Source organism: Aegilops tauschii, chromosome 1, assembly GCF_002575655.3.
Source record: "Aegilops tauschii subsp. strangulata cultivar AL8/78 chromosome 1, Aet v6.0, whole genome shotgun sequence".
Classification (NCBI taxonomy): domain Eukaryota; kingdom Viridiplantae; phylum Streptophyta; class Magnoliopsida; order Poales; family Poaceae; genus Aegilops; species Aegilops tauschii.
This window is the reverse complement of record NC_053035.3, coordinates 28,856,471-28,884,381: the sequence shown is the minus strand read 5'-3', so window position 1 is coordinate 28,884,381 and position 27,911 is coordinate 28,856,471. Positions and strand designations below refer to the sequence as shown.

At 43.0% G+C, this 27,911-nt stretch overlaps 1 protein-coding gene, 1 long non-coding RNA gene and 1 pseudogene across 6 annotated transcripts; 1 reads left to right on the top strand and 2 right to left on the bottom strand.

Annotated features, from left to right (window-relative positions):
• The window catches only part of LOC141027131 (uncharacterized), a 282,578-nt pseudogene that overhangs the window by 108,388 nt on the left and 146,279 nt on the right, over positions 1–27,911 (bottom strand).
• On the bottom strand, positions 1,462–8,912 carry LOC109741529 (uncharacterized). The gene is made up of 10 exons (XM_020300619.4): positions 8,762–8,912; positions 8,614–8,679; positions 8,325–8,513; positions 7,288–7,416; positions 5,838–5,977; positions 4,222–4,305; positions 3,580–3,693; positions 2,327–2,497; positions 2,162–2,241; positions 1,462–1,679 (listed from the first exon to the last, which is right to left on the bottom strand). The coding sequence occupies exons 1-10, from the start codon at positions 8,784–8,786 to the stop codon at positions 1,631–1,633; spliced, it is 1,047 nt and encodes a 348-aa protein (XP_020156208.3). The 5' UTR covers positions 8,787–8,912; the 3' UTR covers positions 1,462–1,630.
• LOC109741534 (uncharacterized) lies at positions 17,844–21,387 on the top strand. Of its 5 annotated transcripts, none has more exons than XR_005757214.3 (4): positions 17,844–18,186; positions 18,269–18,396; positions 18,502–20,213; positions 21,111–21,387. It is a non-coding gene; the product is annotated as an uncharacterized lncRNA (long non-coding RNA). The 5 variants fall into 5 exon arrangements; XR_005757221.3 differs by having other exon boundaries at positions 18,502–20,435; XR_002227623.4 differs by having other exon boundaries at positions 17,847–18,186; positions 20,082–20,213.

The window sequence follows — 27,911 nt, the reverse complement described above, 5'->3', positions numbered from 1 at the left end:
GTTCTTGATTTTTTTTTCTCGACACCACACAACATTAATTACTGGGCCCAGATGTGCAAGTAATTTCATTTGAACACTCTTTTCGGCCCAGATGTGCCATAGGTGAGCAGGCTACGGGATACATGTGTGCATGATTGCACTAAGTTTAAATGAAAAAAAGAGACTGCACTATGTTTTAAAAACAGATGATCTATTCAAACTTCTACAGATCAATGAGTGCTGAAGGAACCATAACCCGTGCACAATTAAAAAAGAAGTGTTTTATTACTATTCAAAGTTTCTCGAAATAGGTAAGAAAACAACATGTAATACGTGAGAAAAAATAATATGAAAAGGAGTAACACGAATTCTGTCTTTAAAAAAACAGAACTCCAACTTTATTCACTTGTAATTCGTGTAATGTTCCTCACAAACATGAATTCTGTCTTTGCTCCATTATCTGTGTAGGCACGTAACAAACATTAAACGAATTAGCAAATTTACTAAACCGGCTGGCCTATTATCAATGTTTCACAGGCACATATTTTCCCCTTTCATAAATAATAAAAATGCGATCGGCCGCGCTAGCAACATGCTTATGGCCAGTTGGATGAATAGTGAGGTCGAATGGGCCTTCTAAACAAACATGTTTGGCACATGCACTGTTGGGCCCGGAATGTGTCCATGCTTATCTAGTCGGTGGCCGAGTTGACCTGCCTCTCTGCCCATGGAAAGAAATCCCTATTTTATTGGTGACGGCTCTCTTTGCACTGGAGTGTTATCTACCGTACTTCATTTGCTTGGTGATTTATTTTCCGTCTTCACTTCATCTATTGAACTGTAGTTTGCTTTTCCATAGAGAAAGAATTGCCATATACTACAGCCCTCTGTAAAAAAATATATACTACAGTTCTATAGAGAAAGAATTGTCAGATACAGTAGTACTGTACTGCTGTAGTATCTCATATATGCAGATCAGATGGCAATTTCTTGATCAGATCTATCTATATAATCGACACGAATACCATAAATTAAAGCTACAGATGAGCTCCCTAATACCAAAGCAGTTTGCTAGTCTGAATGGGCTGCCTGAATGAACATCGAGATATATGCAGAAACTATTAAACTCAGCGAACAGGCTGCAAAGTAAAGACTGTTAACTTGCACACCAATTTGCTGATACCATAAAAGGTTTTGTATATACTGTATATACTAGCTCCCCTCTTCTTGTGCAGCCACAGGACGAAGAAAACCAACAAAACATATCCCTCTCCTCCGTCGTCTCTACAGTACACTGTACCAACGTGAGTAGTAAAAACACTAAGCAGAGCCCTGGGTGGGGGGTGATTCAGCAAAACCGTAACAAGACAAATGCGAAGGCTGCGATCTATTGGTGGACGCGGCACACGGCGCGGCGGGCGAGTGAGCTTCAAACAAGACCTGCAAACCTGACATAGGATAGATAGATGGCAACTGAAGAGCTTCCACCAACATTACTGCATTGATCAACAGCCATGCTCATACAAACTTGCAACGGTAATACTCCCATCAGACACTTCGCTTTACTTTCTAATAACCAGTTTTTGCACAAATGAAGAAACTCCTGAGCCGTTTCAAGTCTTCAACTGATTCCCCTGCAACACCCAAATAGTCACCTGGCTTTCGTGCTCCTAGACGTCTTCAAGGACTTCATAGCTTCCCTAAATATTATTGCAAGGAGAAGTATCAGATACTATTTGGAATGGCATAGTTATGTCTGGCACTTGTAATTCTTTAGGCGACATTGCACGACAGTATATGCTGATAATGAATATGACATGCATGCTTCTTTCTAAACATCAGCAAAATACTACTCAAGGGCAGATTACGGAGTTACTACTATAAGTCAGGGTAGGTTGGTGTATGGCAATAGATGGCGTTGGCATTGATAATAACAGTACAAAGTGGCATTCCGAAATCCTAACAAACACAAAATAGAACGGAGCTATAGTCAATATCTTCACGAGTTCTCGACAGTCTCATGACAAGGGCACATGCATAGTACTTACAGCATAGGCAAGTGTTCAACATATATAACTAACACTGTGCTTGAGATGTGCTGAAACACGGCCGGCCAGCCAGCCGCCAATGCAAGGTCATCGTCAAAAGGCATTAGTGTAACCAAAGCGGCAGATGGGTTTACCGTAATGCATCCTCGATGTCAGTGTCCACTGGGTCCAATTTGAGACCATCCAAGAACCGTTCACTTGCGCCCTCATAGTCCTGATGATAAAACACAAAAACTGAACGATCATAAACAATTTGCAATACCAAGAGAAAAAACAGCCAGCCATATCCTCTATGCAACCTTCAGTAGCATCAGAGCTTCACCCTGCCGGCGACAAGCTTTTGGCCAGTGAGGCCGCATTTTTCTGCATTTATTAGCATCTAGCAAAGCCTTTCTTCCATCGCCCATGTGAAGCCAACAAAGGCTCCTGTCTGAGAACAAGACTGCATCATCAGGATCAAGCTGCATTGCCTACATCACACAAGACAAATCGACAGTTCAGCTTACTAAGTTTCTTTTAACTCACATTGAATTAGTTAACTGGATAAAAAAAACAGTTAGGAAGCTGTCAACACTCAAACAAGAAATCTACACATTTTTTATTCATACTAGCCTGCATATAAAATACAAATTAGCAAGTCTACAAAAGCCAGCCTAACATACATGTACTAAATATATAGCACAATGTTAAAGTACACTCATTTATTCTATTCTAGTCCTAACAAGAAATCTGCACATAGCTGCAGAGTAACTTTTGAACTAAATAACTTACATTAAAAAGCTTGCTTTTCCATTATCCCACTCGTTCATTATAGTCATCCCTGTGGGTTTTTTTTTCTGACTGTGAGGCAAAAGCCACCCCTCCCCCCCCCCCCCACCTGGTCTTTATTAATTGGTACAAAAAAATAAAATAGGTCCTACCTGTGTTAGCGCAAGCAAGGAAGCAACTCCAAAACAAAAAACATAGTTGTCTGCCAAAAAAGTGGTCAAGACACAGAATCCTAATCACACCCTCAAACATATTGCATTACTCATCAAGGTGACACTATTTTTTCCTGTTTATACCTGAGCAGAAGTACCAAGAATATCTCATGGTCCATATCCATTATCACAGAATGAGTACTTTGCACCACGAAATTGAGAGGATACATGACCAAAGCAACAAAAAGAAAGACACAGCATACTGTCAGCTGAACCCTATTCTGAACAAATCCTAAATTATTAGAAATAACAAAGCCAGCTAGAGTCTACGCCCTGGACCATTTCAGTAGGAACCTTCCCATGACTCAAAAGTTTTTGATAAACGACACCCAGCTCCATGTGGAGCTCCAGGTATTCTGGTATATTCTTGCCCAAAAGTATTACTTCGGACTATGCATTCAGCAACTAATGCAAAACAAGGATAAAATTCTTTTGAAATCATATATGAAGTTGTGAACCTTAAATATTTTCAGACAGAGCTATGCAAGAAACTATAAATTACAATGCATGCAACGTAAACTGAAATGCTGGAAAGCTAAACAAAGCAAGAAATATATGGTGCTTTAATATACCCGACTGTACAATTTTGCTGCGACAGCATAATCTTTTTTCTTTAAAGAGATACTCCCTAGTGATATAAGCTCTGATGCCACGATTTCCCGTTTAAGCATGGGCTCCTCCTGAACCTACAGAACATCAATTAAATCAATTCTATGCAGGATGCATGCGATACATAATATCTGAACGAACAACCTTAATATTTGCTGTAAATATATGGAGTAAAAAGGATTTGATTACATAAGCTTATCTTTTCTCAAATTTCTATGACTGCACAAGCATAATATTTTGAGTACTCGTGATAATCTCCTAACATCCATGCTCAGTATTGTAACTTGTAAGTACAAAAAATACCGCCAAAATTGTCATAAACCGGTACCATGTTTAGGTAACTATTAATATCAACATGGCACATACGCACATGTCCTCCCCAGCCGCAATGCTCCACAAGTTTTTTCAGAAAAAAAAATGGATACGAAAGGGTCCAGTACAAGGGGTCACAAATTGCAGCATGCCACAGCTGCAGCCAGTATGAACAACAAATGCCAGAAAAGGAACTAAAAAAACAAATTCAGTATGGAAAATAAACATAGAAAATGGGTACCCAACAAAATTAAATTCATGGACTTGACAAAGCTCAGATGAATGTACAATACCTTAACTAGGAGCTTGATACATTCCGTTGAGTTGGCATCTCTAGCAGCCATAAGAGGTGTCACACCATTTACCATCTTGTTGTACTGGAGAAATATTAAGATATCAGCTCCAATGGTCAATACATAGAACTAAACTGATGAGGCAAGCTTTCAGCAAAGAAAATTGATTCAGTACACCCACAGTAAAATCAGTAAGGACAGACCCAGTGCATAGAAGCTCCCACACAAGGTGGGGTCTGGGGAGGGATTATAGGAACCTAGTCTTACCCCTGCAAAGTGCAATGCAGAGAGGCTGGTTCGAACCCAGGACCTCTTGGCACAAGTGGGGAAGACTTCACCACTGCGCCAGGCCTGCCCTCACCCACAGTAAAATCAGTGAGAAGGTTATTTTCATCAAGATAATGCCACGATTACCACCGCATAGCATTTATTTATGATTGTTTACATGGAATCTGCAAGCAGAATTGCATGGCATACTGCCTTTCCGCTCATATCAATCTGATGTGAATTATACAGCCACAGTATTAATGGAGCATAAGCCATTCTAGTTTACAGATACAGACTGTTTTGTTTCAAGAAAGATCCGATCTTTTAATCATCACCGGCCAGTCATTAGGATCTCAAACCCCAACAAAAGCAATGCAGCCATCAAGAAGACAAGTTACTAAAACCTGAATATGGAACCACAACTAGAAAACGAAGAAGATGATGCATGACGCCAGCATTGAGAACGATTTGGGAGGCAACAGCGCCCTCACACGGTCACACCCACAGCATATATGGGAAGATGGATGAGCCGACAGGGAAAGATTATGTGAGGGATAGCCACGCAGAAGAATTTGCAGATGCAGGTAGAATTGGGTGCGTGAAAAGATATTTTCAGAGGGGGCGTACCGAAGCAAGCCTCTTCAGTGAAAATTAAACAGCTCCCATGGCATTAACAAAATACACAAGAAGTCAAGAACAGTGTGAATATGTTGTGGAACCTTGTAGCTTACTACTCCCTCCGTAAACTAATATAAGAGCGTTTAGAATACTAAAATAGTGATCTAAACGCTCTTATATTAGTTTACAGAGGGAGTACCATATTGGTCAAGTAAACTTCATAAAATTCCAGGTAGCACTCAAAAACAAATGGCGATACATGATAGAGACTAATCTATTATGACCAATATGTAAAAAGAAAGTAATCATATTAAGTAGTTTTATGCATGGAAATTAGCATTGAAGGGACCAAAAATGAGAAGATGTGCAGTATTATGTGCCCGCATTCCAAAAATAGAATTATATTCGAATGCACTGTACATTTGATAGTATAGTGCTATGAATTTGAAAGGGAAGTGGATGAAGCATACTTGTTACCAAGACACTATGATGAGATGTAGCATTACAACTACTACACAACTAGGGGCATGCAGAAGAGAAGAAAAATGGACTTAGGATTTCAAGAGTTCAACTATGCAGCATAAACACCATAGCAGCATCAAGCAACCATACACAATCAATTAAATAGAACATGACAAGACAGACAAGGGAAAAAATTGCAAAACACAAGTAATTAAAGTTCAAAACATATAGGGTAACTTGAGGCAGAAACGGTATGTACTTAAACTTACATCTGCATTGTGGTCCAATAAAATCTTCACAGCACCATATTGCCCTTCACCAGCAGCACCATGAAGTGGTGTTCCATGAGCAGCTACCGGGTCAACATAAGCTCCTTTTGCAAGGAAAAGCTCTAGCATTTCACAATTGCCTGGGAGAAAACACGGAACTTATTACAAAGGGGAGAGGTGTTTTAGTCCCAAACAAGTTGGGGTAGGCTAGAGCTGAAACCCATAAAATCTCGCAACCAACTCATGGTTCTGGCTCATGGATAGCTAGCTTCCACGCACCCCTGTCCATACCTAGTTCTTTGGTGATATTCAAGTCCTTACAGATCTCTCTGGTTTTCTGGCAATCTCTACTAAAAAGAATCCATGAGCTTATAAGGTATGATGGTAGGGTTTTTTTGTGACAATTTCTTTTGTTTCTGGTGTATCCTGGACCTGTGTTTGCCTTGATCATGTGCTACAAAAAATCCCAATGAGGACTTGTTTGGATTGGAAGGAATCAAAGCCAAAAATTTCATAGTTAAGTTAACTTTTAATAGGAGTATTCAGGGATGGGGCCTAATTCCCATCAAGGGGGATATTCAATAAGATAAGACCATGATCTACAGCATGGTTACTCGCTGCCACATGCACAATACCAAAAGACCAATGCACGCAAACATGAAATCAGCAAGACTCCTTTTGTTTTGAATTTTCAAGTACTTCTATCTCTCAAATCCTGTGTCTGATTGACGATCTGTGCTCATTGTTGGCTTTGCTGTGATGATACCGTCAAATCTAGATCCCACGTAGATATGTTTCGATAACTTCCTTTCGTTACTAATTACCAGGTTAGAGCCACTTGCTTGTCAGGTTATCGATATGTTATAGCTACTTGGTAACCAGGTTATTAAGTCAGTTACCAGATTATTGCCACTCCGCACCCATGTAAGACTGGAATGATAGTGACATGTATTAGGTTCTTTGACTTCCCAATTAGGTGACATTTTAGGATATTGCACATGCACAACAGCTAAGCCACTATATCCATGTTGAAGTTTTTAAAATATGTAATTATGCTACACAAAGAGCCCTGGTTTGATGCAATACATGCGTGCACACAGTAGAACTTCGGCTAATGGCTAAAAATAAATATATCCATTACTGAAGCGTGTACAGGATTATTATTAATACAACTATAAGAGTATATCAGGAAATACCACCAAACATATACTTGGAAACATAATATGCCGCGCATTCTCAAACAGCCTAATGAGTCTAAAACAACATGTACATCGGAACAGAGAGACATATTACAAGAACTTAACCATCGGGTTTGAAGATAATTTATTAGCACAGAACAATATTAGTAAATTAATATATGAAACAAACGCAAATAGCTCCAAATAAGATAACACAAAACAATTTGTAATGCAGAGATGCAGAACAGAGATATGTGTTTATAGAGGTGGACCTGATTCAGCGGCATAATGTAACAGGGAAATCCCATCATTATTGGCTTTGTCTTGATCAGCACCATGATCGAGAAGATACTCGGCAGTACCCCCATTGTGGTATGTTGCAAACAACAGAGGTGTTCTACCTATAAAACAGACAAACACACAAAAATGAAACTATATCAAAGCACTTCTCGGCATAGCAAGAAATGAGATCTTTTTTGTATGAAAGCATGTCTTATCTCCAAAAGCATGCCACCACAGAAGTTTCCTAACACTGCTCTGTCTTCTCTGAGAGCATATAGTTTAGATATGGCTCTCCAAGACACACAAAGTAGACCCATCGAATTAGATATGATATGAAGCAGGATTTTCTTAATGCTCGAGAGAGTATTGGTTAAATGGAACTGAGACATGAAAATTAGACATAATAGACTAGCCGAATAAAAGAATCAAATGCATCCTCAGAGTTGGAGTGCATACATATGTGCAATAACTAAACAACCAAACTGTCCTAAAATAAAAACTAATTTGCCCTCAAAGAGTAGCCTATTTAATTATTTATATGAACGGTGCTTATGTAGGGTATTCACATTCGGTATCATAATCAAGCCCGACTTATTTCTTCCCTTAAAAAGACCGACTTATTTCATATAAAGCTGCATGACCATGAGTTAGCACAACAGAATATGATAAATCATAATTTTATTTTTGTGAGATAAACATTGGTGCTTATGACACATCGGTTCATACTGACGTAGATAATCTTAGGCTCTGCTTATGGTTGCTGGACTGTGCTGTGCTGAGCTTGGAGCCGCGGCAAAAGCTGGTTCAAAAAAGCTGGATTATCGTAATGCACCACTATGCCAAACCCAGAGAAAGCACAAAACAGTCAGATGTCGTGAGGCCTAACCTACAGAGTACAGATGAAGCAACCTTTGTGAACAATAAATCCAGCATGTAAAATGGCACTTCATACAATTTGACAAAACCTACACTGAATGTGTGCGCGGGGTCCTAAACCGATAGACTAGGGTTCTGAAGATAGATGGACCTTCCTTGTCGACCAGATCCACATCTATCAGCAGCTCCTCGACGAGGTACCTGCACACCCGCAGGCTCCCTCTAGTGGCGGCGATGTGCAGCGCGCTGAAACCTTGGAGCTTCCCAGCCTCCTCCACCCTCAACCCCTCAATCGCCTCCTTGGGGCAGCCCCTGCCCATGTCCAGCACCATGACCAGCGCTGCAACGGATTGGGCCTCCAAAATGTTAGCGCGCGAGCACCGATGCGGGATGAGGGTCGGAATCTGGGGCGGGGGAGGGGAGGGGAGGGGGCAGCGTACCCTTGAAGAGGGGGAGGTTGTCGTCGGAGGCCGCCTGGAAAACCATGTCCAGCACCGGGTCGCGGACTGGGGCGGGAGGGGGCGGGGTTAGGGTTCGGGCTGGGGTTGGGGCTAGGGTTACGGATGGGCTGTGGGGAGAGGCGCTTACCGTCACGGGGGCGACGCGACGCCATGGCTGGCGTCGGTGGAGGAGGATGTGGTAGGGTTTTGGGGGGTGGTGAGAGGAGGGGAGGGGAGAAGGGGCTTGGAGTTTTGAATCGAGAAGAAGAAAGAGCGGCGAGGAAGATGAGACCAAGCGAGGCGTCCCCCGCGAGCGTGAGTGAGGACAGTGAAAATGGGCGAGCGCCCTCGTCAGAACAGTGTTGTGCTCTTTTTTTACCCACTCCCACTTCATACAAACCAGACGAATTACATGCAAACCGAACGAAAATATTTATATTCGAGAGAAATGCACATTTCAAATCCCAACTCTTGCCCTAGTCTAATTTACAACCCCGAACTCTAATACATCTACATTAGAGCATCTATAACCGAACCCTTCAAATCCGTCTCAAACGCCCGGGCAGGCCGCCCCGTCACTGCCCGGTCACGAAATTTGGACCCAGACGGGCCCCTCAAACGCTCGGGCTGACCGGCACCCCCCATATCCAGCCCAAATATGGGGCGGATATGGGGGCGCCCGGGCACGCCTGCCGACCCCGCTGCAGGTCGTAGCGGTCCCACCTGCAACGACAGAAGCTCCTCCATCTTTCATCGGTGCAACCAAATTTCAGTCCCACATCGTCGGCCGAGGCGGACGCCGCCCGGCTTAAATAGCTACGCCAGCGGATGGCGGCAAGCTTGGTTGTTGTTGTGTAGGTCTATCAATTCTGGCATGTGTGATCGAGATATATTTGACACTAGATTGCATTTCATTGACTGATGATTGTTCATCGAGTGTCAAGTTTGTCTTGATCATATACGTTGATACCTCTACTACAATGACAGTAGATTTTTAGTTTGTTTTCATGCATGGACGTGAATAAAAAAAGACAAGCCGACACCAATTTTCTATGTTTATCACATAGAAGATTCATAGTAAGAGTTCGTATCCTTCACAAAGGATGCAATGATGTTAGAAGCTTGTCCCTTCTGGACGACCCGGATATTTAAACTGTTCAACTAGCTCATCAGTCGGCGAGGTGGGACTAATACAGGTGTGAAAATGTTAAGTATGAGCAATTTTCGATGCCCAGCCGGCCCAAGACGGACATGATGATCGACATTCATGGCCCTGCTTGTAATAGATGTTTTGAAAATATGATACGTGGTTGTAAACTGTAAAAATTGAGGCACGCCCGGTCACTGTCCGCAGGCGCGTCCGGACGCGTCCGCGGGGGTTTGAGGGTCCAAATTTGCAACCTCCGGTTGTAAATGCTCTTACAACCCATATGTCGGCTCAGTCTCTCGAAGATGCTCATAGGGGTAGTGTTAGAAGGGACATAGAGGGACTGGTGGAATCGATTGGCGTAATGCGTTGGATGTATTATTGAGTCTCGAGGGTGAGTATATATTGAGTAGAAGACTTGCAGGGCAAGACGCTTCCTAGAGATAAGATGGAAACAATTCCTATCTAATCCCGGACAATCTCTAAATACCAAATATGACTCTAACATCCCCCCCAGTCGTAGCGGTAGCGTTGCGAACAACAGGAGCATCGCGGGCGGTTAGACTAGAAAGAATAGCAGCCGACGGGCTGACATCCCCCGCAGTCGGAGCGGGAGCGTCGTGGACGGTGGCGATCATGGCGGATGTGAAGGAAAGGATGAGGATGTGGGACAGATGTGTTGTGCTGTGGAGACAGCCAGGTTTGGCCGTCCTTAAATAGCATATTCCGGTGAGGCCAGGCGTCCGGGTGCATCAATGCGGGACGCCGGAGTGGGTTTCTCGGCCGGCGAGCCTGCTTAATGGTGGCATACGGACGGATGCTACTTCTTGAGCTTGCGTTGGTTTTTCCCTTGAAGAGGAAAGGGTGATGCAGCAAAATAGAGATAAGTATTTCCCTCAGTTAGAGAACCAAGGTATCAATACAGTAGGAGACAATGCACAAGTCACGAAATACATGCACAAACAATCAAATAACTTGCACCCAACGCGATAAAGGGGTTGTCAATCCTTCACGGTCACTCGCAAAAGTGAGATCTAATAGAGATAGATAAACGGTAAAGTAAATATTTTTGGTATTTTTGGTTTATAGAACGGAAACTAATATTGTAGATCGGAAACTTATATGATGAAAAATAGAAACTTGTATGATGGAAAATAGACCCGGGGGCCCTAGGTTTCACTAGAGGCTTCTCTCAAGATAGAAAATAATACAGTGGGTGAACAAATTACTGCCGAGCAATTGATAGAAAAATGTAAAGTTATAACGATATCTAAGGCAATGATCATGAATATAGGCATCACGTCCGTGTGAAGTAGACCGAAACGATTCTGCATCTACTACTATTACTCCACACATCGACCAGCTCCTGCCTGCATCTAGAGTATTAAGTTCATGAAGAACAGAGTAACGCATTAAGTAAGATGACATGATGTAGCGAAATTAACTCAAGCGATATGATGAAAACCCCATCTTTTTATCCTCGATGGCAACAATAAAATACGTGCCTTGTTGCCCCTATTGTCACTGGGAAAGGACACCGCAACATTGAACCCAAATCTAAGCACTTCTCCCATTGCAAGAAAAACCAATCTAGTTGGCCAAACCAAACCGATAGTTCGAAGTGAATTACAAAGATATCAAATCATGCATAAAAGAATTCAGAGGAGATTCAAATAATATTCGTAGATAAGCTGGTCATAAATCCACAATTCATCGGATCTCGGAAACACGCCGCAAAGAAGTATTACATCGAATAGATCTCCAAGAACATCAAGGAGAACATGATATTGAGAATCAAAGAGAGAGAAGAAGCCATCTAGCTACTAGCTATGGACCCGTAGGTGTAAGTGCATCTAGTGCCACCCCTAGTTGGTTTGGAGTATTGACGACAAACCTGGTTGAGGGACTAATGTGTTTGTGTGAATTGCAGGATAACACAGGTAGTAGTCCCTCATTAATTCGGTTTACCTACCGGAGATGACCCCTAAAAATGTATGAAGACATTGAAGACAATGGTGTTATGTGAAGACAATCACATCGAAGCTTATGACTCGAGAAGACATTCACGTGAAGACTATGGAGTGCGAAGACATAGTTGTTTCGTAGTTTCCTTTTCTTCTTTGTTGAGTCATAGGAACCACCGTACTGTTAAGTGGGGTCCAAGTGAACAAAGTCAGAGTGACTGAAGTGATGCTCAACCAAATCCTATGTCTTCGAGCGAAGACAATGAGAGCAAATCTTATCCAGAGCTGGATGAGTTAGCTTTACTTGTAGCCCAAGTCAAGCTGCCGCGTGTGTTTGAAATCTGACCGTTGGAACACGTGTCAGTTCCTTAGTGACCTAGGGTCATTTCGGACAAATCAGGTCGGGTTGCCTAGTGGCTATAAATAGCCCACCCCCTACACCATAAATTGGTGGCTGCTCAGAGTTAGTGCACGACTATTGTCGTTTGAGAGCAACCCACCTCCGAAGCTTTTGAGAGAGAGATATCCTTGCGAGGACAAAGCCCAAAACACCCAGAGCCAACGAGTGTTAGGCATCACTGAAGTCTTTCTGTCCGCGTGACCTGAAGACTAGTTACACTTGGACTGTGAATCCTCCAGCCGGTTAGGCGTCGCGTTCTGAGCATCCAAGAGTCATTGTGGATTGCCAGTGAACGAAGTCTGTGAAGGTTCGGAAGTCTACCATGAAGACTTACCAGAGTGATTGAGCGAGGACTGGGTGTCCTTAGCTCAAGGGGAATAAGGTGAAGACGCGGTCTTCTGAGTTGAATCTCAGCCTCCCTAACCAGACGTACAGTTGTCACAGCAACTGGAACTGGTCCAACAAATCCTTGTCCTCACCAAGAGACCGGTTCTATCTTCTCCCTCTCTTTACTTACAGTTTGTCGTCGTAAAGTCATTGCCTGCTTGCACTATCTGTTTGACTTAGCTGTGTAACTACTTGTTCTAATTGGCTTCATACTATCTTCCATTCTGGTCCATACTGCCTAGCTGCTAATAGTCTTCGTGCTTTCACTTCATTGAATACTTGACTATGGCTTGCCTAGTGTAGTCTACCTTCCGTTGCATGTTAATAGGTTCATTTTATTGTTTGTCTTTGAAACTTCCATGTTTTGAAGACTTTCATAAAAATCGCCTATTCACCCCCCTCTAGTCGATAACTAGCACTTTCAATTGGTATCAGAGCAAGGTACTCCCTTGTTCTGTGTGATTCGGTCTAACCACCTGGAGTTTTAGCTATGTCGACTACAGGGATAATCAAAGTCTCTGCTGCGTGCCCTGTCTTCGATGGCACTGATTACCCCTACTGGAAGAATAAGATGCGCATGCATCTTGAAGCCATTGATGTCGACCTTTGGTATGTCGTCAAGAATGGCGTTCCCAAGGGCGGCGAAGGCGTCACTCCTGTTGATGTCAAGAAGTTCATTCAACTGGATTCTACTGAGAAGAACATCATCTGCGGTCATCTGACCAAAGGACAGTATGGCCGTGTGAGTGCTCTGGAAACTTCGAATGTAGTCTGGGACTGGCTCTCCAAGGTCAACGAAGGCGTCTCAACCCAGAGAGATCAAAGGATCAGTGTCCTTCGCAACCTGTTCAACCGCTTCAAGAGAAATGACAATGAGAATGTCCAGCTCACGTTTGATCGCCTCACTAATATCACCAATGAGCTTCATGCTCTCGGCGCCACTGAGATCACCAAGCATGAAATCGTCAAGACACTCCTGAGATCACTTGACAGCTCGGTTGACACCCTTGCCCTGATGATTCAAGAACGCCCTGACTTCAAGACACTCGATCCGTTTGACATACTTGAGAGGCTCAACACACATGAGTTTCAGCTATCTGAGAAAAGAGACATCTATGGTCCCAACTATGGACGTACTCGCTCTTTGAAGGCAAAAGCCGCTTCCTCATTTGAAGAAGAATCTGACTGCAGTTCTGGTGATCCTGAAGACATTGGAAAGGAGCTTGCTATGCTTGTGAAGAAGTTCCAGAAATTCACAAAGAAGAAAGGCTTCAGAAAGTCTTCACGATCCAGCTCAAGAAATGATGAAGCTTCTACTCATGACCACAAGAAGAGGACATGCCACAAGTGCAAGAAACCTGGTCACTACATCTCTGAGTGTCCGCGGTGGGACAATGAAAACAAGAAGAAGAAGAAGAAGAAGAAGAAGAGCCAGGAATATGATTCAGATGACAAGAAGAACAAGAAATCCTCAAAATCTTCTTCCAAGTCTTCATCAAAGTCTTCATCACACAAGAAGAGCTCATCTGGCAAGGCTCGTGCTTTTGTTGGCAAGGAGATGGATTCAGAGGAGGAGTCTGCTTCTGAGGAGGCAGAGGTGGAGTCTGAGGAGGAGTCCGACTCTGGCGTTGCAAGTCTGGCTCTAGCTACAGCCTACGTTGCCAAGTCCATCTTCAACACTGAAGACAATGGCTCCATCACCAACGCTGATGCTAATGACAAGGATGACTCCGCTCCCACCTACTGCTTCATGGCACGTGGTGCCAAGGTAATCCCACGCGATGCTTACTTTCAAACATCAAGTGAAGATGACTCTGATTGTGAATCCAAACCAAGCTACAACACACTTGCTAAAATTGCAACTGAACAACAGAAAGCTATGGAACACATTCAAAAACTGTTAGACAAAAGCGATGACCTATTGGACGCGGAAATGACCCGATCTCAATCCTTTATTGAAGACATAAAAAATCTTCATGTTAAGTATGAGGAACTTGGAAGTCGTCATGAAACGCTCTCAACAACTCATGAAAAGCTTTCCTATGATTATCTTCAAAGGAAGCAAGAACTTGAGAAATTGAGAGCAGTTCATGAAGATCTTCAAAAAGAAAACGAGTCACTTCGCGCTCAACAGATCAGTCCCGCTCAGGAAGGATTTGAACCACCATGTCTAAAATGCCTTGAGCGTGATAACGCTACTTCTGTTGCTGAATGTTCTACTGCTGCTACTGTTACAATATCTTCAACTGTTGATGTGGTCACTAACCCCTCTGCTGAGGATGCCACTACTATTGCTGATGAAAATGCTAGGTTGAAGACATTGCTTGAGATAGGGATGTATAAAAGTCTCAAAGGGCATCAAACACTATGTGATGTCCTCAAAAGGCAGATCCTGAACCGAAACCCTAGAAAAGAGGGTGTTGGGTTCGAGAGGAAAATGAATGTTGATGGTTCCTACTAGAAGCCTGAGCAGTACCCCAAAACCACATGGGTTGCTGCAAAGGGACCTTCAGTGGATCCATCCACCCTATCTGGCTTCACTTGTGCTAACCCTATTATCATTGATGAATCCTTTGATGCAAACTATAAATTGTTTAAGAATCAGAATGGTGAAGTGTTTGCCAGGTATATTGGCACTAACTGCAGGAATGGACCACCTATGAAGAAGATCTGGGTGCCCAAAAAGTGTCTTGAGAATCTTCCTGCGAATGTCGTCATGACACCACAAGGGAAGAAGACAAACCCCAGACCAAAGGCTTCATATGGCCCAAAGGCTTCATATGGCCCAAAGGCTTCATACAGACACATGACTCACCTGAGTCACCCTAACGCCAATGTTTTGCAAGGAAATCATGCTCAAACTTATGAATATGAGCGCGTGTCATCAAACCGCTATGTTCATAAGACTAAGAACTATTCTGCTTATTCATATGAGTACTATTCACCTCCTGCAAGGCTATTTGCTAGGGCTCCAAAGCCGAAGTTCTCAAATGCTGCACTTAGACTTATTGCTTCTAAGCCACCCCTGAAAATGTGGGTGGTTAAGAAAAATTAACTTTCTTTTGCAGGGAAAGGTCTCCAGCCGGAAATCAAAGGCGTCCGATGTTTTAGCTGGGGACCTGAAACATCTTGTAGGGCGCAAGATTAAATGCCCAAATGGTCTTACTATGTATTTTGTTCCTGAATCGCTTGCCAATCATCCTATCAGTCCTAACCTTGATCTGAGCTTTGATAATCCTCTTGATCGTCAAATGTTTATGCTTCACAATACTCTTGGTGAAGCCTATCCCCCTAACTATACTGTAGGGTATGACACCTCATGCTTCAGAATGGATTATGGACAGTGGATGCACTAATCACATGACTGGTGACCGAAGTCTTCTCATGGACTCAACCTTACGTCCACCTGACAAGAGTCACATCACATTTGCTGACACTGGTAAAAGCAAGGTATTGGGTCAATCTCAAAGGATCAGCACATGGATAAAGTGATGCTCGTTGAATCCCTTGGTTTCAACTTAATGTCTGTCTCAATGCTTTGCGATTTGAACATGATTGTGATATTTGGAAAATATCGTTGCCTTGTTCTAATGGAATCTGAAAGGTCTCTAGTCTTTGAAGGGTATCGGAAAGATGATTTGTACATGGTAGATTTCTCAGCAGGACCACAGCTTGCCGTATGTCTTCTTGCAAAAGCTTCAGAGTGCTGGCTCTGGCATCGGAGGCTATGGCATGCTGGCATGAGGAACTTGCACACTGTCGCAAAGAAGAAGCACGTCATAGGCATCGAGGGCGTCAAGTTCAAGAAGGATCATTTGTGCGGTGCCTGCGAAGCTGGGAAGATGACGAGGGCCAAGCATCCCTCGAAGACAATCATGACGACATCTCAACCCTTCAAGCTGCTACACATGGACTTATTTGGCCCTACTCACTACTCTACTCTCACTACTACTGCTTGCCTCTATGGCTTCGTCATTGTTGATGATTATTCAAGATATACATGGGTGCATATAATCCTCTACAAGATTGAAGTGCAGGATGTCTTCAGACGCTTCGCCAACCGTGCCATGAACAACTATGTCGTCAAGATCAAGCATATCAGAAGTGACAACGGTACAGAGTTCAAGAACACCAGCCTCGACCTTTACCTGGATACATTGGGCATCACTCATGAGTTCTCCGCTCCGTACAAACCCCAGCAGAATGGCATCATGGAGCGCAAGAACAGAACACTCATTGAGATGGCTCGGACGATGCTTGATGAATACAAGACTCCAAGAAAGTTCTGGCCTGAAGCTATTGACACTGCATGCCATGTCATCAACCGTGTTTATCTTCACAAGCTTCTAAAGAAGACTTCCTATGAGCTCCTGCCTGGTAAGAAGCCAAACGTCAGTTACTTCAGAGTATTTGGTGCTAGGTGCTGGATCAAGGATCCACATCACACTTCAAAAATTGCAGCGAAAGCACATGAAGGTTTTATGCTTGGTTACAGAAAGGATTCGCACTCCTACAGAGTCTTCAACCTCTTTCACTATAAAGTGGTTGAAACTGTAGATGTGTGATGACCCACAAGTATAAGGGATCTATCGTAGTCCTTTCGATAAGTAAGAGTGTCGAACCCAACGAGGAGCAGAAGAAAATGATAAGCGTTTCTCAGCAAGGTATTCTCTGCAAGCACTGAAATTATAGGTAACAGATAGTTTTGTGATAAGATAATTTGTAACGAGCAACAAGTAACAAAAGTAAATAAAGTGCAGCAAGGTGGCCCAATCCTTTTTGTAGCAAAGGACAAGCCTGGACAAACTCTTATATAAAGAAAAGCGCTCCCGAGGACACATGAGAATTATCGTCAAGCTAGTTTTCATCACGTTCATATGATTCGCGTTCGGTACTTTGATAATTTGATATGTGGGTGGACCGGTGCTTGGGTGCTGTCCTTACTTGGACAAGCATCCCACTTATGATTAACTCCTATTGCAAGCATTCGCAACTACAAAAGAAGTATTAAGGTAAACCTAACCATAGCATGAAACATATGGATCCAAATCAGCCCCTTACGAAGCAACGCATAAACTAGGGTTTAAGCTTCTGTCACTCTAGCAACCCATCATCTACTTATTACTTCCCAATGCCTTCCTCTCGGCCCAAATAATGGTGAAGTGTCATGTACACCACAAAAAACCTGTTAATCCATGACAGATTTCCGATGACAGATTTGAAAATCATCATGAATGTCCTGGTACAGCCCGGCAAGCATACTGAAGCCCGCCCTGAAGCCCGGCTAAAGCCCTAAATCTTTCCCCATATAAAAACTAACCCTAAGACCCTCCTGCCCAATCTCAATCTCCATCCGCCGCCGCCACGCCTTACCACTCCTCGGCCCTGTCCTCCGCCTCCACCTCCCCGCCTCCAAGCGATGACGACGGCCCGAGATCCATGGTGACGGCGGCTGCAGTGGCCCGATGGAAGCGGCGGCCATCCCTAGCCGTTGCCGCGTGCTTCTGCTACTCACGTTGGCCATGGATCTGCAGCAGGGGCCTCCCTCCTCCGTTTCCCAGAGCCCGCAGCTAATTCGCCATCCGGAGATTCGGAGCAGCAAGCGCCGGACGAGGACCGTAACCTGCTGGAGGCCCGAGCGCGACCTCGTCAACGGCGACGACGCCCCGCACAAGGTTCGTCCCTGCTCCCCCCTCGTCTGCTCTCCTTTATTACTTTCTCTCCCATCCCCAATCAAAATTTCTTGCTTCGATTCAGATCAGTAGGAGCTCTCTGCCTCTCCAATTCCATGGACGGCGACGACCGGGACCCCACGCTCAAACCCGACGAGCTTGAACGGCGAGGTCATCCGAGCCGACCATCATGATTCCCCACAGAACAATAAGGTTGACTCTCTCGTTCTGTTTTTCTTTTCTTCCAATTGCCAGCTGCTCTTCTCTAGCATAGTTCTCCAGGGGCTCACCAATTTTCTTGGACTGAACCTGATGCAGAAAATGTGTTCACTTCGTTTCCTGATACTCGCAAGCTACAGCCAAGTTACAGCCACCGACAGACTAGCACTGCTAGATATTTCCTTTTTCTTCTCTCACCGTGCGAGCATTAGCAGTGTAGAATTTGTGTTAAATAACTACTAGTTAGACAAGCTGTGTGGTGGTTCACGTTTAGTTCCTAATTAGGCCATGCCAGTAATGAATAAAGCATATTAGTGTTCTTCTCCTTTCTATTGTTATTAGTCTGGTATATCTCTATATTTTTATATTGTCTTTACTCCCTGGCGTAGTTGCAAACTAATAATTAACGATGTGCAGAACTTGTCTAAATTAGATGTACTCAGTGGCGGAGCTACAACAAATAAGTTGGGCGGGCCAATTTTTTTCCTCTAAACCATACAGTTAAGTAGGCATGAGTTAGTGAAATTTCAGGTTGCCTGTATAGGGAAACTGGTAACAGGATGATGTTGTCAAGTAAAATTTGGACAAATAAATGAAATTTCTTGTGCGCTAGCTGCCTGCTGGTTCTATGGTCTTGTGCTCGTCGCCTGGGTAGTTCATCAGTGGCTAGCCGCTGGCAGCCGCCATATGGCCATGCCCGTCGTGGCATAGGGATGGGTCACCGTAGGGGTTGCTACATGCGGCGCCCGTCTGCCTGGCTATTGGACCGCTCCATCTCTGAGTGGCTTGCTCAGTGCTGAATCGGGGCAGAGAGCTCATAGCTGGATGCGAGGGAGACATGCTATTGGATTAAGCTGTTACATGTACAAAAGAGTTTTATTTGTCTCTGGAGCTGGGTGGGCCATGGCCTTGTTTTGCCCTCACGAAGCTCCGCCAGTGGATCTACTCATCTTTGTTGTTGTTAGGATCAAATATCAATGCTAGTTGAGTCATACTACCTCCATCTTGAAATATAAGTCATTTTTATAGGCTAAACTAGCCTACAAAAATGTCTTATATTTTGAGACGGAGTTAGTACTTGTTAGTTCTGACCATGCCTAGCTTAAGGACTCATTGGTATTCTTGATAAGAAAATCCTGCATATGTTCGTACATGTTCCTATCTGAATTAATATTGGATGTTTCTTGGTGTGTGCATGTGACAGTCAAGGCACATTTTCACAATATATGTTGGTATATGGTGTTGTGAAACTTCTATGATTGAACATACCACGGCAAGATTTAGAAGTAACTTTCTTCCATCTACAAAAGTTGAGAGGCAGAGGGAGAGGCACACAGTTTTACCATTGAATAAGCTACTCCCTGAGCTAGAGGGAGGGGCACAAGATTTACCACTGAATAAGCTGTTCCATTCTACATGATTGAGGCTCTAAAATGAAATAATAAAATGGTGTAACAATCTGTAGCTTTAGAGATTTAGAGGCACACATAGATAATGAAATAGTGTAACAATCTGCAGGTTTGAAAAGTTTAGTGTTCTTATTTGATCTTGGTTTGCAGCAAATAATAATATTGGTGTTGTCATTGCACTTTGGGCTCCAATGAAATTCTTGTATGTGTCAATTCTCTGTCAAAAGTTGTTTTAACAGTGTGCTAAGTTTTGTCGGATGCGTTGACTAGGTCTGTCTCATGGACACCCAAATTTTGTATGCAATTTTCTCAACACCCAGATTGGAGCCTAAGGTTGGACATTTTGATGGGACTGCGGATCTTCGGATGTTGGTGCTGAGATTGATGTGGCCCTAGCTACATGTAAGCGAAGCTTATGATGTCGATCCTCCAGGCTGCACTGCCATCGTTTTACCTCAGAAACTGTTGGTCGTAATTTTGCATCACCACTTGTTAATTTATTTATTATTGTTCCTGTCAAATGCTAATTCTTGTCAAATAGTAATTCTTCAGCTGTATGTTGATGATCTCTTATGGTTGCAAGTGAAATGCATCCTTGGGCAAAATGTCCACATTCTTAGATAGGTCTATTACTGTCTCCTTCATAGCCTTCTGGTTTTATTTTCACTATATATCTTTTTTGGTCTAAGTTTCAACTTTCAAGTGTCAACAATATGTGGATATTGTTCTTTAGGGTATATCCAATTTTGTAATGCTCTATATAATAGGGAAGGTTCCGGGGTTGGGTAACCTATTTTTTGCAAATTGGTGGTACCCAAAGGTGTTGTTCCGCCAAATATTGACAAGTCGATTCATGCCTACTTACAAGGATGGAAAAATAATATACTACTGGACACAACTGTAGAAGTATGTAGTTGTTTGTTTTCACAACGCATAACTATCCCTTCTTCTATATTAATAACTTATCATCAAGGATATGACTGGACATATGATAATTCAATGAATCTTTTGCACTGCAGTATGTACTGTCCCCCTTTGACCAGTGTTTTTGTTTTTCTTGTTCGGATGATATGCACAACTTGACATTTCATTTTTTACCCATAACTTGGTTGTTTTAATTAATACAGATCTACATGAAACATGTATGTAGTAGATACTATGTTATTCTCACTTGTAGCAGTGCAAGATTTAAGAATTTTGGACAGCATGAGTTATTCATTTTTTATATTTGTTTCAATTCTCTTATTTTTACAATCTATTCATATCTACAAATATCTAATGGTGTTGTAAATATGCTAGGTATGATTGCGTACCGGGCTACTTGGTGCTGCCCATCACAATTTGCACTGACATGGTAACTTCCATCAAGAGGGCCGACTGCAAGAATTTGAATAGCAACTTCAATAGTTTAAATGTTCTGTTTGTGTGAACTGGATTGTACTGTTTTTTAACTTTCCCAAGTAATATATGTTGTAAACTATCATTTCATGGAGGATTTTGTAAGCTGCTATGTTGTAGATACTTGTGGGTGACTGCATTTTGATTCATATGTGCATGTGAGACAGTTTTGAAATAATGTCTGCCAAAGTTGGCATTAAGATGTGTGTAATACATTATGCTTAAAAATATAGTTGGTGAAAAATGGGCTGAATGAAATAGGCTAATGGGACGAACTAATGGGCTACCCCATGTAGGATATCCATCACGATTTCTGTGACGAAATCTAGTGTCCACGTAGGCTGCCATGTCATTCCAGTTGGTCAATTGAAAAGTCTACGTGGCATCTGTCCATGACGGTTTGCTCCGTTACAAAGGTTTGGGCCCTGGGCGGGCCAGTAGTAGATCCTTGACGGCCAAGGACCGTCATGGATAGCACCTTGTCAAATTATGCGATATACATGACGGATTTCAAATCCGTCAAGGATGGGCACCCATGACGGATTTTGCCTCGCCTGTGACGGATTAGAATCGTCATGTATTAACAGGTTTCTTGTAGTGGTAGTCGACGTTCACATAACACCACTAGAGGAAAGACAACATACATCTTATCAAAATATCGAACGAATACCAAATTCACATGACCACTAATAGTAAGACTTCTCCCATGTCCTCAGGAACAAACGCAACTACTCACAAAGCATATTCATGTTCATAATCAGAGGAGTATTAATATGCATAAAGGATCTGAACATATGATCTTCCACCAAATAAACCAACTAGCATCAACTACAAGGAGTAATCAACACTACTAGCAACCTACAGGTACCAACCCCAGACTTAGAGACAAGAACAGGATACAAGAGATGAACTAGGGTTTGAGAGGAGATGGTGCTGGTGAAGATGTTGATGGAGATTGGCCCCCTCCCGATGAGAGGAGCGTTGGTGATGACGATGGCGATGATTTCCCCCTCCCAGAGGGAAGTGTCCCCGGCAGAACAGCTCTGTCGGAGCCCTAGATTGGTTCCGCCAAGGTTTCGCCTCGTGGCGGCGGAGTCTCGTCCCGAAAGCTTGCTTGTGATTTTTTCTCGGACGAAAGACTTCATATAGCAGAAGATGGGCACCGAGGGCCAACAGGGGGCCCACGAGGCAGGGGGCGCGCCCAGGGGGTAGGGCGCGCCCCCACCCTCGTGGCCAGGGTGTGGGCCCCCTCTGGTATTTCTTCCGCTCAGTATTTTTTATTATTTCCAGAAACAACTTCCGTGGAGTTTCAGGACTTTTGGAGTTGTGCATAATAGGTCTCTAATATTTGCTCCTTTTCCAGCCCAGAATTCCAGCTGTCGGCATTCTCCCTCCTTATGTAAACCTTGTGAAATAAGAGAGAATAGGCATAAGTATTGTGACATAATGTGTGATAACAGCCCATAATGCAATAAATATCGATATAAAAGCATGATGCAAAATGGACGTATCAACTCCCCCAAGCTTAGACCTCGCTTGTCCTCAAGCGGAAGCCGATAATGATAAATATGCCCACATGTTTAGAGGTAGAGGTGTCGATAAAATAAAATACGGACATGAGGGCATCATGGTTAATCTTATAACAGCAACATATATGGATATTGTCATATGATTTCTTATGCTCAAGTAATAATCTATTCACAATGCAAAGTATGAATCAGAAACTTTATTGAGAACTAACAAACTATAATCTCAGTCATTGTAGCAATTGCAATTTATCATAACATCAGAAAGAGTCTATGTCAGAGCTTTTTAGCAAGTCCACATACTCAACTATCATTTAGTCTTTCACAATTGCTAACACTCACGCAATACTTGTGGTTACGGAGTTTTAATCGGACACAGAGAAAGATAGGGGCTTATAGTTTCGCCTCCCAACCTTTTACCTCAAGGGTAATGTCAACAATAATAGTTCATGCTAACTTACATCCAATTGGATATATATATCAGGATCTTTCCAACACACTGTGCTTGCCAAAGGATAAAATGTAAAAAGGAAAGGTGAAAATCACCATGACTCTTGCATAAGGTAGAAGATAAAAGTAAAAGATAGGCCCTTCGCAGAGGGAAGCAGAGGTTGTCATGCGCTTTCAGGGTTGGATGCACAAAATCTTAATGCGAAAGAACGTCACTTTATATTGCCACTTGTGATATGGACCTTTATTATGCAGTCCGTTGCTTTTATTTCTTCCACATCACAAGATCGTATAAAGCTTATTTCCTCCACACCAATCAATCATACATATTTAGAGAGCAATTTTTATTGCTTGCACCGATGACAACTTACTTGAAGGATCTTACTCAATCCATAGGTAGATATGGTGGACTCTCATGGCAAAACTGGGTTTAAGGGTTTTTGGAAGCACAAGTAGTATCTCTACTTGGTGCAAAGAATTTGGCTAGCATGAGGGGGAAAGGCAAGCTCAACATGTTGGATGATCCATGACAATATACTTTATCTCAAATATAAGAAAACATAACCCATTACGTTGTCTTCCTTGTCCAGCATCAACTCTTTAGCATGTCATATTTTAATGAGTGCTCACAATCATAAAAGATGTCCAAGATAGTATATTTATATGTGAAACCTCTCTTTCTTTATTACTCCCTATTAATTGCAACGATGACCAAAACTATGTTTGCCAACTCTCAACAACTTTTAATCATCATACTCTTTATATGTGAAGTCATTACTCTCCATAAGATCAATATGATCTCTTTGTTTCTTTTTTATTCTTTCTTTTTCTTTTATTCCCTCAAGATCATGGCAAAGTAATCAAGCCCTTGACTCAACACTAATCTTTATTATATAGCTCACGAACTCGATTACATAGAGGGATCATAAAGCAAAACTCAAAACTAAATCATACTAAAGCTTTATTCTACTAGATCAAAATACTACTAAAAGGATCGAACTAAGAAAAACGGTAAAGATAGGAGTGTGATGGTGATACGATACCGGGGCACCTCCCCCAAGCTTGGCAGTTGCCAAGGGGAGTGCCCATACCCATATGATTATGTCTCCTTCTTCGGAGATGGTGATGATGGAGTTGTTGATGATGGGTAGTCGCACATCGAGCGCAAGAGATCCTCCAACTTGCGGATAATGCCCTTGAGTGCGACGATATGCTCCTTCAACAAAATATTTTCACGTGTGAGATACTTGTTTTGTATACGAGCTAACTCAATCATCTTGAAAGCTTCGATCTCAGTTGGGGTAAGAAGATTGTGATCAAGTTGAAGGGTGTCTTCTGCTGCCGGAACTTGGTCCTCCGTGGACTTCTTGATCCCTTCATCCTTGTTGATCTCCACGGGTTCTTCCCTCTTCAGATCTATCTTCATCAGCCAAGCATCGTTGTCACCATTGTTGGAGGAGGGGAACGACATGATGCCTGGCCTTGACAACCCTGACAGAAAATAGCTCAAAACAAGAACATAGGACAATTGCGTGATACAGGAGTCAAAACCTTTGGGAGATTATATAATGAATTTTTACCGACAAAAATACGTATCGTGCAAGAAAACAGAGTCCGGAGAGCGCACGAGGTGCCCACGAGGCAGGGGGCGCGCCCAGGGAGGTAGGGCGCGCCCTCCACCCTCGTGGAGCCCTCGTGACCTTCCCTGATTGCTTCTTATTTTTCTATTTTTCTAAATATTCCAAAATGGAGAAAAATTGCCATTAGAACTGTTTTGGAGTCGGTTTACTTACCTACCACATACCTATTCCTTTTCGGAGTCTGATACGTTCCAGAAAGTGTCCCTTATGTATTCCTCCGGGGTTACGGTTTCAATAACATTGGTTTCAACATTTATGGGATTACCTGAGATATAATGTTTGATTCTTTGACCGTTCACCACCTTCGGATTTGTGCACTCGAAGTTGTTGATTTTTATGGCACCAGAACGATAGACCTCCTCGATAACGTAAGGACCTTCCCATTTAGAGAGAAGTTTTCCTGCAAAAAATCTTAAACGAGAGTTGTATAATAATACATAATCACCCACATTAAACTCACGCTTTTGTATCCTTTTGTCATGCCATCTTTGAACTTTTTCTTTAAACAATTTGGCGTTTTCATAGGCTTGGGTTCTCCATTCATCAAGTGAGCTAATGTCAAATAACCTCTTCTCACCGGCAAGTTTGAAATCATAATTGAGCTCTTTAATAGCCCAATAAGCCTTATGTTCTAGTTCGAGAGGCAAGTGACATGCTTTTCCATAAACCGTTTTATACGGAGACATACCCATATGATTTTTATATGCAGTTCTATAGGCCCATAATGCATCATCAAGTTTCTTGGACCAATTCTTTCTAGATCTATTAACAGTCTTTTGCAAAATTAATTTGAGTTCTCTATTACTCAATTCTACTTGACCACTAGACTGTGGATGATAAGGAGATGCAATTCTATGATTAACATCATACTTAGCAAGCATTTTACGGAAAGCACCATGAATAAAATGTGAACCACCATCAGTCATTAAATATCTAGGGACTCCAAACCTTGGAAAAATAACTTCTTTAAGCATCTTAATAGAGGTGTTATGATCAGCACTACTAGTTGGAATAGCTTCTACCCACTTAGTAACGTAATCAACAACAACTAAAATATGTGTATATCCATTAGAGGCAGGGAAGGGTCCCATATAATCAAAGCCCCAAACATCAAATGGTTCGATAACAAGTGAATAATTCATAGGCATTTCTTGACGTCTACTAATATTACCAATTCTTTGACATTCATCACAAGATAGGACAAACTTACGGGCATCCTTGAAGAGAGTAGGCCAATAAAAACCGGATTGCAATACCTTATGTGCAGTTCTATCTCCAGCATGGTGTCCTCCATAAGCCCCGGAGTGACACTTGCGTAGGATCTGTTCCTGTTCATGCTCAGGTACACAACGTCTAATAACACCATCTACTCCTTCTTTATAAAGATGTGGGTCATCCCAAAAGTAATGTCTCAAATCATAGAAAAACTTTTTCTTTTGCTGGTATGTGAAACTAGGTGGTATAAATTTAGCAACAATGTAATTAGCATAATCCGCATACCATGGAGCAGTATGAGCAGCATTTATGACATTTAATTGTTCATCAGGAAAGCTATCATCAATAGGTAGTGGGCCATCAAGCACGTTTTCTAACCTAGACAAGTTATCTGCGACGGGGTTCTCAGCTCCCTTTCTATCAATAATATGCAAATCAAATTCTTGTAGCAAGAGGACCCATTTAATAAGTCTAGGTTTAGCATCTTTCTTTTTCATAAGATATTTAATAGCAGCATGATCAGTGTGAATAGTTACTTTAGAATCAACAATATAAGGTCTGAACTTATCACAAGCAAATACAACTGCTAAGAATTCTTTTTCAGTAGTAGCATAATTTTTCTGGGCATTGTCTAGAGTTTTACTAGCATATTGAATAACATTTAATTTCTTATCAACTCTTTGCCCTAGAACATCACCTACAGCAAAATCACTAGCATCACACATAATTTCAAAGGGTAAATTCCAATCAGGTGGCTGAACAATAGGTGCAAAGATCAATTCTTTCTTAAGTATTTCAAATGCTTCTACACAATCATCTGTTGGGAATCGTAGCATAATTTTAAAATTTTCCTACGCTCACCAAGATGCATCTATGGAGTATACTAGCAACGAGGGGAAAGGAGTGCATCTACATACCCTTGTAGATCGCGAGCGGAAGCGTTCCAATGAACGTGGATGACGGAGTCGTACTCGCCGTGATCCAAATCACCGATGACTGAGTGCCGAACGGACGACACCTCCGCGTTCAACACATGTATAGTGCAGCGACGTCTCCTCCTTCTTGATCCAGCAAGGGGGAAGGAGAGGTTGATGGAGATCCAGCAGCACGACGGCGTGGTGGTGGATGTAGCGGTATGCCGGCAGGGCTTCGCCGAGCATATACGAGAGAGAGAGGTGTTGCAGGGGGAGAGGGAGGCGCCCAAGGCTGTGTGTTGCTGCCCTCCCTCCCCCCTTTATATAGGCCCCCTTGGGAGGGGGGGCCGGCCAAAAACCCATCTAGGGTTGGGGGGGCGGCGGCCAAGGGGTGCCTTGCCCCCCAAGCCAAGTGGGAAGCCCCCCCCCACCCTAGGGTTTGCAACCCTAGGCGCATGGGGGGAGGCCCATGGGGGGGCGCCCAGCCCACTAGGGGCTGGTTACCTTCCCACTTCAGCCCACGGGGCCCTCCGGGATAGGTGGCCCCACCCGGTGGACCCCCGGGACCCTTCCGGTGGTCCCGGTACAATACCGGTAACCCCCGAAACTTTCCCGGTGGCCGAAACTTGACTTCCTATATATAATTATTCACCTCCGGACCATTCCGGAACCTCTCGTGACGTCCGGGATCTCATCCGGGACTCCGAACAACTTTCGGGTTTCCGCATACACATATCTCTACAACCCTAGCGTCACCGAACCTTAAGTGTGTAGACCCTACGAGTTCGGGAGACATGCAGACATGACCGAGACGCCTCTCCGGTCAATAACCAACAGCGGGATCTGGATACCCATGTTGGCTCCCACATGTTCCACGATGATCTCATCGGATGTACCACGGTGTCGAGGATTCAATCAATCCCGTATGCAATTCCCTTTGTCAATCGGTATGTTACT

Bases quoted from the DNA above. Each gene is read 5' to 3' on its own strand.
- LOC109741529 (XM_020300619.4), bottom strand. From the start codon at position 8,786: ATGGCGTCGCGTCGCCCCCGTGACG. The intron at 7,417-8,324 runs GTCCATCTATCT...TCTGTTTTATAG, and splicing joins GGATCTGGTCGACAAGGAAG to GTAGAACACCTCTGTTGTTT. The intron at 5,978-7,287 runs GTCCACCTCTAT...GTTTTCTCCCAG, and splicing joins ACATTATGCCGCTGAATCAG to GCAATTGTGAAATGCTAGAG.